General features: G+C 42.4%; 1 protein-coding gene across 3 annotated transcripts in view; it reads left to right on the top strand.

Annotated features, from left to right (window-relative positions):
* Positions 1-14898, top strand: part of pyroxd1 (pyridine nucleotide-disulphide oxidoreductase domain 1) — a 40845-nt gene that overhangs the window by 22145 nt on the left and 3802 nt on the right. Inside the window, exons 6-11 of one of the 3 annotated variants that reach the window (XM_088348153.1) lie at positions 281-477; positions 2799-2896; positions 2969-3071; positions 3915-4036; positions 10680-10802; positions 10866-11003. In XM_088348153.1, coding sequence (XP_088204279.1) covers positions 281-477; positions 2799-2896; positions 2969-3071; positions 3915-4036; positions 10680-10802; positions 10866-11003 — 781 coding nt within the window. Of the gene's footprint in view, positions 1-280; positions 478-2798; positions 2897-2968; positions 3072-3914; positions 4052-10679; positions 11004-14898 lie in introns of all 3 variants that reach the window. The other 2 variants (XM_088348152.1, XM_088348151.1) reach the window with 2 other exon arrangements.

Below are 14898 nucleotides of genomic sequence, written 5' to 3'. Positions count from 1 at the left end.
CTAATGTTTAGATGTAAAATGTTTCCACCTGCAAATAAATGAATGGATGTTGCTGACAAACTTAAGTTAAGAAGCAAAACGGTACAAAAGTCATTAGATAGCTAGATATTTTTTTCATCTGCCATCAAAGGCAACCACTCATATTACCAGAGCGGGCCAGTAAGAATTTGATTACAGGACATAACTGGCCCCGGACTTTGGACATGCCTGCCTAAAGCTGTAAATGAGAACAATTGCATGTAGTTAAATGCAGGGAACTATGTTATTCTGTCCGTTTTAGTCACGAGGTTGAAGGCTGTGAGGTGATCTGGGCCGTGAAAGACGACGCCATTGGGAACACTTTCTTTGACGCAGGAGCGGCACAATTCCTTATTACGTCACTGAACAGTGACAAACCAGAGCGGGCTGCCACCTGTAAGAGAGCTCGCTACACCACCAAGGAACCCACATCCGCCAAGGCACAGACCTTCACCTCAGGTCTAAAATCCAAACCAAATTGCTTTTCTTGTCCCATTACAGTAGGGGTCTCAATCTCAATTGACTTGGGGGCCGCCAGAGTTGGGGTCTGGGTGAGGTTGGGCTGCATTGGTTTTTAATCCGTAAACTGCACTTACATAAAAGGGACAGTGTGTATTATTTGACCGCTTGATGTTAATTGTGCCGTGCAACCTAAAACAAGTGCTACAAAGAAAGTTAACTACAAAGACTTAAAGTAACCAAACCACTACATTTTTCTTTAATTTAGCAAAACCTTTTGCAATTAACAAAAAAGGGAAAAAAGGAAATAAAAAAAGACAAAAAGGAAAAAAGATGGAAGAAAGGAAACACGACAAAGTAAAAGATAAAATAGAAGGAAAAAGCCAGGCAAAGAGAAGGAAAAAGGGGAAAAAACGTTTTTTTTATTTTGGGGAGACTTGATCAGCAAGATGGCTGACAATTATGTCATCCTCTAAGTGAGGCTAATATTATGTAAAATCAATGCAAATTACTCTTCCTATGAGTATTTTCAAACATGGATGTTTATTTCATAGTTCATATATTTTTGCTTATTTTTTATAACAGTATTTGTTTTTTATTCTATTTTCCCACCAGGAGGCGCTTTTTAATACACATTGTCCTTTGAGACTTTCATATTAAGGCTGGGGCCTCACCCACGGGCCACAACTTTGAGGCTATAAAGGTTCCACGATAGTTAAACCTTTATTTACTGTTTTTTACCAGACTGTAAGGCCTAAATGGCCGGGTATTTGAATGTGTGTCTTGTAATCCTTATATGTAGACAAATTTAGAAATGCTGTCAGGATTATCGATGTAAATCACCTGTGCCCACTCTTTTGGCGCCAACTGCCTCGGACTCTGATTGGCTCCCTTTCCCTATTTAAATGTACTCCTATCTCCCCCCTGTTGTCAATCCGTCTGCGAACCTCAGTTAACACGAGGCAAGCCTTTTTCGACACTGACTACCACCTTTTTTTTGCTCCCGTCTGTCCCCCGGCTTGTTTTTGATCCTGACCACGTCTACGCTCCCGTCCCGGCTACTACTCTCCTTTCCTGTCTTACGACTCACTTCCGACCCCAACCACGTTTTTGCTCTCCTGTCCCGGCTATAGACCTGTTTTTCCGTCTTTGACACCGCCATCGCTCGCTACGGAAGATCCACTTCCTTGTTTGGATGATAAACTGAGTACGAGAGCGACTTGCTTCCCGCGCCTAGTGAACGCCGGATTGTGGGCGCAGCCCTTCCTCTTTCCTTTGATAAAACTTATGAGAAACGTAACGTAATTGGGTCCTGTTTCTGTTCTGGTCCTGACAAATCCGTTACCATATCTGTGCAATAATTGATAATTGACAGTCAATAAATGTAATCTCTGACCACAATTGCATACCAATGGTGGCAACGGGGATTGTGGGTCTATCGAGGTGTTGGCAGAGTCTATCTATCTATCTACCCTGGTCATATCCCTCGTGAGAGGGTGACCGACAGCAAGACAGAGTCAGTGGATGGAAAAAAAGTTAGGTGAATTAAATTTGTGGCAGTTTAGTTCCTCTACACCAGGGGTCAGCAATTTTTTTGGTGTGGAGTGCCACTTTTGAATTTCCCTGTAAATCAGTGTGGCAGTGTGTTTTTTCAGTGTGTTTTATATCCAACAGATATGTAATTTTACACCAATCCAAATATACAACATTGATATACATCGAAATCGTATCACTCAACAATTTATCTTCCACTGTTCTTGTTCATCAATCAACTAAAAATAGAATCTGAAAGACAAGTGGAAAGGGCTGTAGCCCTCAATGATTGCAACTTTTTACCACAAGAATTAACCAGTATCAACCATTCTTCATCAACAATGAACTACAATCAAAAAACAAGTGATATGGACAGCTACCAGTCACAATGTACAAACAGCATAGTAATTTTTTGCACAAAGCCCTATTTGTCTGTCCACGCTGGCTGAAAAGAACAAGATGTTTTCGCTAGAGGAGGCGTCATGATTCGTTCATTTGTTTCGTTAGCTGGTTTAAAACACGGGCTCTCCTCTGCGAGGCGCCGCGCAAACATACACTCACACACGAAGCAGAGGAGGAGGGGCGCTACCGTAGATTGGCGCGCAACTGAAAATGTCTAAATTTCAGGTAAAAATGTGCATTTTAAAAAAATAATCATTATTGTTTTGATGTGCTTTCGTGTGCCACTGGTTAACCCCTTGCCGACGCCTGCTCTACACAATGCACACTGAAATTCTATAAAGGATCAAAACCCCAAAAGTAAACTGATTCTACACACTAATTTCTAGATCGACATACGCGAGGGCGCACCTGTGGTCCCATGGATTCTGGCAGCGCGCTCGGTCCTGACTGGCATCAAGGATTACTTCTCAAAGGAGCAGATGGCGTGAGGATTTTTTGCAAAAATTCTTCTGAAAAAAGAGTTTATTGACGTTTATGGTCTTGAACTTCTGATCAGGCATCACGCAAAGTGACGGTGGAGTATCAGTGTGAAGTGGAAACAATCTTCACCTCTAAGGAGATATTCACTAACCAATCCCAAACACAGAGACATGATACCGGTGAGAACTCTAGATTCTCTGGATCAGTGGTAGGCAAACTACAGTCTTCTGGCCACAGACTTTGTAATCTGTCCCCTCAGGTGTTTGAATCCGGCCCGCCAAATGTTAAAATAAAATATTAGTATGTATAAAATTGTAAAATAAAAACACTATAAATAAAAAAATGTCGATTTGGTTCCACTCTTGTCCCTAGTTTCCTCAATATTCAAATAGCTGGCGACATTTTTCTTTCCTTGCTACATTTTTTTATTAAGTATTTATCTTATTCATCGAGAGATTTATGTAATTTAATGGAAGAAAAATACTTTTAAGGTAGCTGTGTTGGCTTTTGAGTATTCAAAACATGTAATCAAATTTGGTAGTGTTAAAAGGGAATTATGTACTACTTTGCTTTAGTTCTGAGTGTTTCAAACCTGATAAGATTATTCGGTCTGTTTAAAGGTTAAAAAAATGGAATATCAAATAATGTTTGATACTAAAAAATATATTTTTTCCCCCCTAGTGCCATATTTTTTAACCGAATGCGGACCTCAATAAAAACGTTTACCACCCCTGCTCTAAATATTTATGTATACTCTGCCCCGGTTCACATGTTAAAACATCTACCATTGATTCATACTACACTGGGTTCCCTTAACTGCTAGGTTCGTAGGGGCACCATTTCCTGTGGTGTGTATTGTGCAAATACAGCCTGGTGGCACCCATACCTCTCCAGGCCAACAAATGTTTCTACCCGGTCTCGAAACGGGGACCTTTCAGCTTATGTTAAATTCAAAACACAAATGAAGTTCAGACAAAAGTTAAAATGTCCTGATTGCCTTTTCCTGATTTTCTATTTCTCAGGTCCTGAAGGAAATTGGCCTGTTTTTGTCCGGCTGACAAGCGGCAAAACGTTTGGCTGCGACTTTGTTGTAAGCGCTACGGGGGTCACACCCAACACAGAGCCGTTTCTAAATGGCAACAAAGTATGTATTTTTCAGGTTAGAAATTATGTTCTCTGCAATTGAAGGAACTCTGGATTAGCACCGTCAATAAATGCATTCACTGAAAATATAAATACATTGGAACTGAAGAGAATGCCCTTAACGCCAGACTGTTGATAAGAAAATGCGTGTTTAAAGATGTCACCAGTCGCTGAAATATGTTATGTCTGCTTCGTTTGACGTTTCTTATTGTAAATTGTTCTTTTTGAAACAAAACTCCCCTTTTAAAATAAACAAACTCGTAAAACTATTCACAATATAATAGTAAGCCGCTGACCTTTTGATTTACACCACTCTTGGCCAATAGCAGGTTTTTTATCACTGTCCACAACCCCATTTAGCCTATACAGCCCTGTTTGATTAAACCAAGAATTACTTTTGTTTTTTTCCATGTGTTTGTCTTGCTGTCGGTCACCCCTTTCGAGGGATATGACCAGGGTAGATAGATAGATTTTATTCAAATCTGAGCCGAAAACGAACGTGCGCACTGCAAATCGAGATACATTCTTTCTCATCATTATCACACGCAAGTGTGCAGAATCATTTGTTTGACTTCTGGAAAGAGAAGTCAGACAATTACAAATCTTTAACAATGGCAAAAAAATTGCCCAAAGTAAAATACAAATTTGTTTTAGTTTCATAATGTAGTCGTCTTCAAATGGTCACTTTGGAAGCGACTAAACGTACCCTTAGAAAAATGTGTAAAATACACTATTAAGTTTTTCGGATTGTGATTGAATTTTACGAGGTACCAGGTAAGATTGAGAAAAAACATTCTGCGAGAATTTATGTGTCATCCAACTGGGATCTCTCAATGCTAGTAGCAGTGATTATTTCAGTTTGGGACAAAAGAGACCAAAACCATCCATTATCGGTGATCGCATATTACTGCAAGTGATGACATTTTTGTTGGGCTTTGCGTCTTTTTTTCCTGTAACAACATTGCCGCCTATAATGAACTGCACTTGTGATGCCATGATCCATTATCCCCAATCCCAGATTGCAGGCAAGAACTGGCAAAAGGCATTTGTGTTGTGCTGTTCTGGCATGCCTAAATGTAAATGCACACTTGTGGCCACAATCCATTATCAAATCAAATATATTTGTGAAGCACTTATCCGTCAAAAATTGCCACTCAGAGTGCTGTATAAAAATATTTAACATACAACAAGATGGTAAAATCCCCCTTTTCCCCCTTCCCACCGACAAACCAAAACAACTCATACACATGCACACACAATGGTTAAAATACAATACGGACAAAATAAGTAGTGATAGAGATAAAATATGATTATGGCAAGGCACAGACTACCCATTTGAGGAAAGGGACCTGAGGGAGGCTTATGCACTCTGATAGGGATGGCAGCCGATGGCTTCTAGATTTTCAACCTTTGAACCACACCTTACAGGACACACTGAAATATAAAAATAGAAAAAGTGGGTCTTGAGCCTCCTCTTAAAAATATCAACGGTCTGCAGATCTGTGATGTCCTCCGGTAGACTGTTCCATAGATGAGGACCAAAGTGTCTGAATGCTGCTTCACTGTAGGTTTTGGTCCTCACCCTGGTAACAATCAACAAGCTGCTGCCAGAGGACCTCGGGGACCGCAAATAAAACAAATAGGATGGCCCAAACCCATTAATACATTTAAAAACAAATAAAAACAAGATAAAGCTCCTTTAAATTGATCCTGAAACGCACACGGATCTAATGCAGTGATTTTAAAACTGGTGCAATGTGATCCCTCCCCCCAGTCCCAGTAAGCACTAGTGCTGCTGAGATTTGCAATAGCTGCAAGCTAGCAATACTCTTTCGGGGTATCTAAAAGGGTATCTATAGGACTTGTTTCATCAGGGGACACGGCAATGTAGAGCTGGGTGCTATCAGCGTTAAAATGGAAGTTGGCTCCGTGTCTTCTGATGACATCCCCACAGGGAAGCATATACAGATTAAAATGTCTGTCTGTCTATCTATCTAATCTATCTAATCTATCTAATCTATCTATCTTGGTCATATCCCTCAAGAGGGGTGACCAACAGCAAGACAAACACATACAATAACAAAGAAAATAAGAAGGAAAAAAATAGCAAAAACACACACAAACATTTTTTGGCCATGGCCAACCCAAATGCCCAAACACCCAAACAAGTTAGGCACCTCGGCACCCAAGTTGGTCATGCTTTCGTCCCTCCAGATGAAACGAGACACAAGAAAGCGGCCATGTCACTGGGGTCAGGGTGACACAACACACTCCTTTGTTAAACAGCAGGGCCCGATAGCTTTCATTGGTTTACCCTTGCCGCATGATACAGGTGCCCTGTCCATCACTTAAAACGCGCCCAATATCTCACTATCCTTTACAACCCCTCTCTACTCATTCCTGTCACCAACAGTACCTCTAGCTTCCACTAGATTCAGACCTCTTTCCCGCAGTGCACTCATAACACTATCCATCCACGTCAATCGCGACCTTCCTCTTGGTCTCGTTCCATTGACTTCTGCTCTGCAGATCCTCTTCAACATTTGCTCCTCATCCATCCTCTTCATGTGTCCAAACCAACCGAGTACCCTCTTATCCACAAGCTTGCTCAGTTCCACGACTACTCCAGTTCTGTCTCTCACAATTTCATTCCTCAATCTATCCAATCTTGTCACTCCAAACATACTCCTCAAACACTTCATCTCAAAAACATTTAATTTCCTTCTTAAATCTGTGTTCAGGCTCCAAATCTCTGCACCATACAACACAGTCGGCACAATCACACTCTCGTACAGTCCCCTCTTAACATCCATACTCATACTCATGTTGCTCATCACTCTCCTCTGAGCACCCAAAACCTTGCTCTCTTGATTCACTCTGTGCAATACCTCGCACTCCATTTCACCAACTGCAGCCATATCACAACCCAAGTACCTAAAGCTTTCAACTTCTTCCAGCACCTGTTCATTCAACCTTATTTCTAACGCCATGCCCACTCCATCACATGAACACTTTATCACCTTACTCTTCCTAACATTCACACATAACTTACGCCTATCACATACTCTTCCAAACTCCATTACTAACCTTCTCAATGTTTCCTCAGAATCAGCCACAAGCGCTGAGTCAACTGCAAACAACAACCGACTTACCTGCCACACTTTTCCACTGTTTTCCATCATCTCTACACCTCTGCCAAATACTCTTGCATTCACCTCTCTCACCAGGCCATCCATATACACATTAAACAGCCATGGTGACATCACACACCCCTGCCTCACACCAGTCAACACAGGGTTCCACTCACTTGCCTCACTCCCTACTCTTACACATGCTCTGCTGTTCACATTAAAACTCCGCGCTTGATGTCTGGATGATCGCATATCCATCAAAAAAAACTGCGATCGTATATTAATCTGCAGTTCGAGCCGACTTTGTGTGCTGTCAAAACTGAGTCGAAGACTGGGTCTTATGGCCAAAGTGTAAAAAACTGTAGCGAGCCGATGTAGCCGCAGCCGAACAGGGGCGCCGCCATATTGATTAGATTCATTAGATCACATAGATTCATCCATTCCACTCAAGGCTAACACATCAACCTTCCTGTCAGTCATCATCCTTCCGATCACCTCTTTATTCCACTCAGTCGCTTTACTTCCACATCCTCTCACATTTAGTGATCCTATAACTAGGGTTTGCGAGACCTTTTGGTCTCCCGCCCCCCTTTCTTTGCCTTGCTGTCTCTTAGGGAGTAGAGATAGAGAGGAGAGGATCCCCAGTCCCCTCGCTCCCTCAACTTTTGTCGCCTTTTACGACATGCAGCGGACCACGGTGGGAGAATTCTTTTACCTCTCATGAGGAGGGGGCCCCCTCACCACAGGGGCTAGATTAAAAAGTACTGGTCCTAAAATTAACCTTGGGGATTCCCGCATGTAATTTTATGGGCCCCGGAGGAACATGCGTCCATACATACGTAGAAATGTCGGTCTGCAAGATCAGAACAAAACCAGTTTAAAACAGTACCAGAGATGCCCACCAGGTTTCCTAATCTGTTTCATAAAATGTGGTGATCTACTGTGTCGAAGACAGCACAAAGATCCAGTTGCACCAGATCTCTGCTTATTGAAATTCATATTATACTTGATATAATTTAAAGTTTTTAAAAAGGCAGTCTCCACTGTGGTGGCTCCTAAAACCATACTGAATTTCTCTAAAATACTGTTTTCTTCAAAAAAAAAAAAAAAAAGAGGAAATCAGCTGAATAAAAACAAATTATTCTTAAACTTTGCTTAAAAACGGTAACTCGGACAGTGGATGATAGTTATTAAAACGGCTTGAATTTAAATGTGTCTTCTTCAGATTGAGCCTCACCATCGCCATTTTAGAGGTGTCAGGGAAAGTGCCAGTCTAAAGAGAGCGGTTGACTATATTTAAAATCTGTTCATCAAAGAATCCATAAAATGCCCAAAAGGTTGTTGGGTTGACTTGGGAGAAAACTCCTTCAGTCCTTGCATCAACCAAGGCAAAACTTTCCAGTGTTTCCTCAAGTAAAATCAATTGTGCAGCCCTTTGAGATTCCTTGTGAAAAGGGCTATACAAATAAACATGACTTGACTTGACCATTGTAGATCTTTCTTTCTGATGGGCTCGAAGGCTGGACCTGATTTTAGTCATTTTACCTCTGAAGTGGTTTGCAAAGTCCTCAGAAAAGATCATTTGTCGGCTCCAGTGGGATTTTTTTAAAATCAGCTTTAGTTAAAAGTTTGGTGGAGAAAAGAAATTTGGGGTTATTTTTATTTTCATAAATAAGATTCGATAAGTATGCTATTTTAGCCTGTTAAAGTGTTTTTTTTAGGTTTTGATTTGTTGAAAGTATATTTCCCTGTGTGATCCCAATTTTTTCCACCTTCTTTCAGCAATCCTGCATTGTCTATTTTGATAGCACTGTTTCTCCACGGAGGTTTAGATTTTCTGACAGTAAGATTATGTTGAAATTATCAATAAAACCCCTTTCATACATTGGGCAGGTAAAACGCAGCCAAGTGCTCTGGCTGAGGAGTCTGCTAAAATGCCACGAAGGACGGTGGGGGTCCGGAGATAAAAACAGTTTGCCGCAGATGTGTAAGAACTGAAAAAGTTTGATAAAATCAAGCTTGGTCACTTCTGATTGTTCACGGAATGTGTCATTAAAAATAACATGCATAGACGGTGGATGGAAGATGACATAAAAGTCCTGGGAGTTTTCATTGAGATAGTGGCACCAGGAAGGCAGTGTGTGATGGTGTTATGACAGCGGACATTTCTAATGGCGGACCCCGATTTTAGCAGTGATCACGTGATGTAGGTCCTGCGACTGGCTGGCAACCAGTTCAGGGTGTCCCCTGCCCACTGCCCGAAGACAGCTGAGATGGGCTCCAGCAGCCCCGCGACCCAACTAAGGATAAGCTGTGCAGATAATCGATGGATGGATACATGATGTGGCAGTTTTGGTGACATTGTTATCCCCGGTTGACTATTGACGATAGCAGAGACTGGTGGAAAGCTTTTTTTATTTTAGATCAGACCGCTGAAGCATGTAATTGTGGCCTGCCTAAAACGAACTGCACTGTTTTGGCTTTGATCCATTATCCCCTGTTGACTGTTGCTGAGAGCAGGGACAGAGAGAGCAAAATTGTGTTGTGGTTGTTTTTTTTTTGTTCTTTTCGTTTGAAATGAAGCATCATTGCAGCTGTGAACCATTATCTTTGGTTGAGCAAACATTAAAAATAGGGGTAAGCTTATTTCATGGGTTTTCACCAACCGTGCGGGGGTTCTGTTTCCCATTATTAAAGAGTGATTACAGTAGCGTTTATTTCTCTATACAGTAATCCTTCACTATAATGAGTTAATTTTCCGTCTGCCTGTTTATTATTTGACAGTTAATTAGTTATTTAAAAAAAAAACACATTTTAGAAAAGGGTATATATGGTACTTGTATTTGTTAAGCAAATGCTTGAGCCTGTAAAGTGTTTTTTTATTGTACAATAATTTTGAGAAAAAAAAAAAAAGATTATTTCACCGATTTTACCTCTCACGGATTTTTTGGGATTGTAACCGCTGCAATGATCAAAAGCTGAAAATGTGTGAGGCCCAATTATTTAGCCAGGGATTTTCTTTTTAGTTTATTTTATACTGCGGTCAACATTACTGGTTGTGAGCATATTATTACTGTTATGACAGAGGCCACAGGCCAATGATCAAGGGCAATAACTGGCCCCCTGGCCGGATTTTGGACATGCCTTTTGTTTCTCTTTTTTTAATTTTATAGGCCACTAGATGTCAGTAAAGAACCCTTAGCATCCTCAATTTAAGTAAAGCACACAATTATTAATTTGCACCTAAATGAAGTGCAAACATAAGGGTAATATGGCTAGAATAGTTGACAGTTAGCATTAGCAACTTGCGTGGGTTGTATGATTTGTTTGTATGAGAGTCAAATCCGATGCTCTTTTTAGGAAATAATTCTCTTCGCCCAAAGGAAATTTGCTTAACAAATAGTCTTAATCTGACTAAATATAAAGACATTTATAAAGCCATTAAACAGTTCAAAGAAATCCCCAGATGTTAAATATTTGCATACAACAATAGACACATATATTATTTTTAAGTTGGCTGTGACTGAAGATGGTGGCCTACGAGTGGACGACCACATGAGGACTTCGGCGCTGGACGTCTACGCCGCCGGAGATGTTTGCACGGCATGCTGGGAACACAGCCCGCTTTGGCAACAGGGAAGCCAAAATCACACTTCTAAAAATATGCGCAAATATTCACTTATTTCGTTTTGCCTGCAGATGCGTCTGTGGACGCAAGCTCGTCAAATGGGATGGCACGCCGGGCGCTGCATGGCCGCATGTGTCCTGTCCCAAACGATTGAGCTGGATTTCTGCTTCGAGCTCTTCTCCCACATTACAACATTTTTTAACTACAAGGTATGTGACATTGAAAAATGGAGTCTTAACCCCTTAATGTCGGACTGTTAAACAAAGACGTGATTTCACAATATCTCCACTCACTGTCATGCCATATATCATTGGAAAGCTTAAACTCTTGGGATTCAAGATGTATGATTGAATGATTGATGATGACTATTCCGAATTTATTTTAGTAGTAGTGTGTCTATGTTAAAGATCTTTTATGGGGTTGCATATATACGATTGCGTTGCTTTGGTTTTGCTGGTCATTTACTTCTTGGGAAAACCAGCATGCGGGCAAGGAACAATTCAAAAACCTCAGCGTGAGGAAAAAAGAGAAACCTTAAGAAAGGACCTCACATGTGGTAGTCCCCCTTCCAGGATTGACCAGGGTGAATCACAATTAGCATTACTGTACACATAAAAGTAAACACTAGGTAAGATGTTTAAAATGTCCGGAAAGTGCATGACAGCAACGACGCCCCCAGTGCTATTTAGAAAAGATGAATACGTTCTACTATACCTGCTTTAAAATGCAAATGAGTTCATTCTTTGCAAAGGAGGAGTTGTTACATCCAGGACTATCCAGTGAATGCAACCGTGTAAAATATTAATTCCAAAACGCCGACAGATGAAAAAAAAACACCTAAAAGCATTTCTGCATCATCGGTCATTCTTTGTTTTGCCACATACATTTAATTTACAAATGAACAGACTCATGACTTATTTCCAATATGGCTGTTTGCCTCTGACCTTTGTCGAGTATTCAACGTTTGGTCAGAATTCGGTTTTGCAATGTCAAAGCATGTGAGGTGAATACTTTGTTTTAAGTAATTCACATAGATATGTTATCTGACTGATACTGGTGAAATATGAGGTTGGGGAGGGAACGTTATCTTGCATTTGTGCATCAAAGGTTGCCATGACCACTCCACCACAGGGGATCCGCCCCTCCTAGGAGACCGGAACCGAGAGCTGGTACACGTCTGACCTCGCAAGGCGAGTCTAAATTTTGGCCAGCAAGAAGCAAGAAGGACTGTCCTAACAGGAGGAACTGGACCAAGGCCGCCCTGGCTGGTCCTGACCAAGTCTTAGCTCAACGGGCAGCCAGAGAGCCTTGCCAAGTTAGCAGCCAAACTTGATTAAGCCAGCGGCCAAACCAGTGGTACAAAGCCAGCGACCTCAGAGAAGCCTCAAGCCACCAGCAGTTAACGTCATTCAACCTCTCCTTTAACAATCTGCATCCTGTGGTCATCGTTCTATCCGGCTCTCGAGCCTACCAGGATTTCCTCATTGCTCTACAGCCAAGGACATAAAGACTGGGCCGTCATCTTCATCAAAGCAGAGCCTTACAGAACATCTCGTTGTTTCTAGGTATTGGTATTGGTGTGACGTCAAAGGGGGAACTTTATCAAAATATAATAGCATAATCATCAAGCCAATGTTGCTGTCTATTCAAATGGTACCAATAAGTTCTCAACTTCTCGTTTTTTTTTTCCATTTTCTTTTTATTGTTTTGTGTTCTATTCAAACTTCTTCAGTAGATGATTAGTATAAAAAAGTCCATGAATCCAAGAGTGCGTGTGTCTTGATTAAAGTATATTGAACTATCAAAACGGTAAAAATAATTCAAGTGTTTGTAGCCAACCTTCAGAATGACTGAACAAGGTTTTTCATCCATTCAAACTCGGCTCTTGAATTCAATTGTTCAATTTATTTACCACCCATATTCGCTACACCTTTATATTGACACCACCCTCGGCCAATTGCAGGGTTTTTTTTACAGTCCACAGCCCACATTAGCGTAAATGTAATTGGTCTGCATTTATATAGCACTTTTCAAGTCAATTAAGTCCTCCCAAAGCACTTCACAATGTGCTTTACACTTACTCTTTCACACACACTCACATACTGATAGCAGCGTCAACCATGCAAAGCAACTACCTGCTTATCAGGGGCATTACGGATTCATTGTCTTGCCCAAGGAGACATCGACATATAACAGGACGAGCCGGAAATCGGACCTGCGACCTCAAGACAAGCGCTTTACCTCCTGAGCTACTGTCGCCTAAGTATTGATAAAAGAGACATCACCTACTTGATCTTAAAATATCTTTTGTCAGTCGTAACCGGATCAAGTGATGATTAACACATTGGTTTTGCAGATTAAATTCTAAAGAAAGGAACAAAATGGCAGATATACGGAATGTATTCAAATTAGAGCTAAAATAAACATGCGTAACGCCACTTGTGATTTTTACGCACCATTTTTACCCGCAAAGGTGCTCAAAGTGATATGATGCGGAAAAAAAAGTCAAAACTTTAGAACTCTTTTAGAATGTCAAAAACAAATTAGCCAAAATAAAATACACAGTTGTTTCAAGACTGAACGATCTGGCCAAATGATGCGAACTCAGTGAACAATCCCAACACAAATTGGGGAAAGCTGGAGACTCCCTACGCTCTCCAGCAGTTGGATCAGACGGAAGGGCGCTGTTTGGCGATCGCCCAGTGAGGTCGCCGCCCTTCAGCTGCAGGTCGAGCAAGCTCAACAGAGCATACAACGCCAGATAGAGCAATTAGCTTAGCGGACTGAGTTCATGTCGCGTCAGCTGAATGAGCTCCCATCGGCAACGGCCCCGCCTCCCGGGGCTCCTTCTCCGGCAGCGTCGTCACCTTTCCTGCCCACTCCAACCACGGCCCCGCCCGTCGTGGCAATTGCTGCGCCTCGAATGGGGTTTCCGGAAAGACTTGGCGCCGAGCTGTCTGAGGTCCCCGTCAACCTCAACGCCATCCTGTCTCTACGTCCGTCCGTCCGTCCGTCCGCCTGCCTTCCCACCGGTCTCTTGTTCCGTCCTTCCGCCTGTCTTGACGTCCGCCCGTCCGTCTGCCTTCCCACCGGTCTCGAGGTTCGTCCTTCCGCCTGTCTCGACGTCCGCCTGTCCCGATGTCCGCATGCCATGCCTGTTTGTCGACCTGTCCGCCTGCCTGATTCACCTGTCCGCATGTCTGATTTGTCTGCTCGCCAATCCGATTCGTCTGCCTGCCATTCCGACTCTTCGACTCGCCCGTTCGACTCTCCTGCAATCCCCGATCTGTCTGTGATTCCCGCCTGCTTGCCTGATTCACCCGTCCGCCGGTCTGATTCTTCAACCCGCCGGTCGGACTCGTCTCCTCGCCACTCCAATTCATCTGCCTGCCATTCCGACTCTTCGACTCGCCCGTTCGACTCTCCTGCAACGCCCAACCCGTCTGAGTCCGACTCGTCTGCTCGCCGCTTCGATTCGTCCGCCTGCCGCCCCTGCCTCTCCCCGTTCCTGCGTTTTGGGGGGAAGGAGTGGGGTTGCCCTCTTCGGGAGCGTCGAACAATTTTGGGGGGCGAGGTATTTGGCTGTTTTTGGGACCTCAAGGGCTGTCCCTTGAAGGGGGGGTTCTGTCAGGTTCTGGACAGTTGCCATGGCGCCCAGCTGGTACCGCCCCTTGACACCGGCTGACTCGCATTTTCTGATTACTCCTGTGGGTACTTAAACTGGCTCTTTTAAACTGCACTTTGCCAGATCGTTTTTGAAAACGTGTTTATGCTTGGTTATACTTGTTGTGCTTGTTGGATTTTGTTGCACATCAGTGTAACATTTTGAGAAACTCCTGCAAGTTCTGTTTAATTCTGGACATGCCTAGTTTGTAGTTTTGCTTGTGTTTGACCCGTTTTGTTTTGTTTTTGTTCAGTTAAAGTGTGAGGACGTCTACGCAAATGAGTTCCTCCTTCCTGCCACCCGATTCGTTTCATGACAATTTCAGTTTGACACAAGAGTGTTACCTTTCAAAAGAGAACAGCATTGTCCATATTCTGCAAATGGTTAGAGAACCGCATTTTATTAATCTTGGTATGTCTTAGATTGGGATTTTAGGCAAC

This window comes from Urocampus carinirostris, chromosome 11 (genome assembly GCF_059441175.1).
Source record: "Urocampus carinirostris isolate Australia breed hairy pipefish chromosome 11, RoL_Ucar_1.0, whole genome shotgun sequence".
NCBI lineage: Eukaryota > Metazoa > Chordata > Actinopteri > Syngnathiformes > Syngnathidae > Urocampus > Urocampus carinirostris.
The sequence above is the reverse complement of the archived record's forward strand: the minus strand, read 5'-3'. Positions and strand labels throughout refer to the sequence as shown.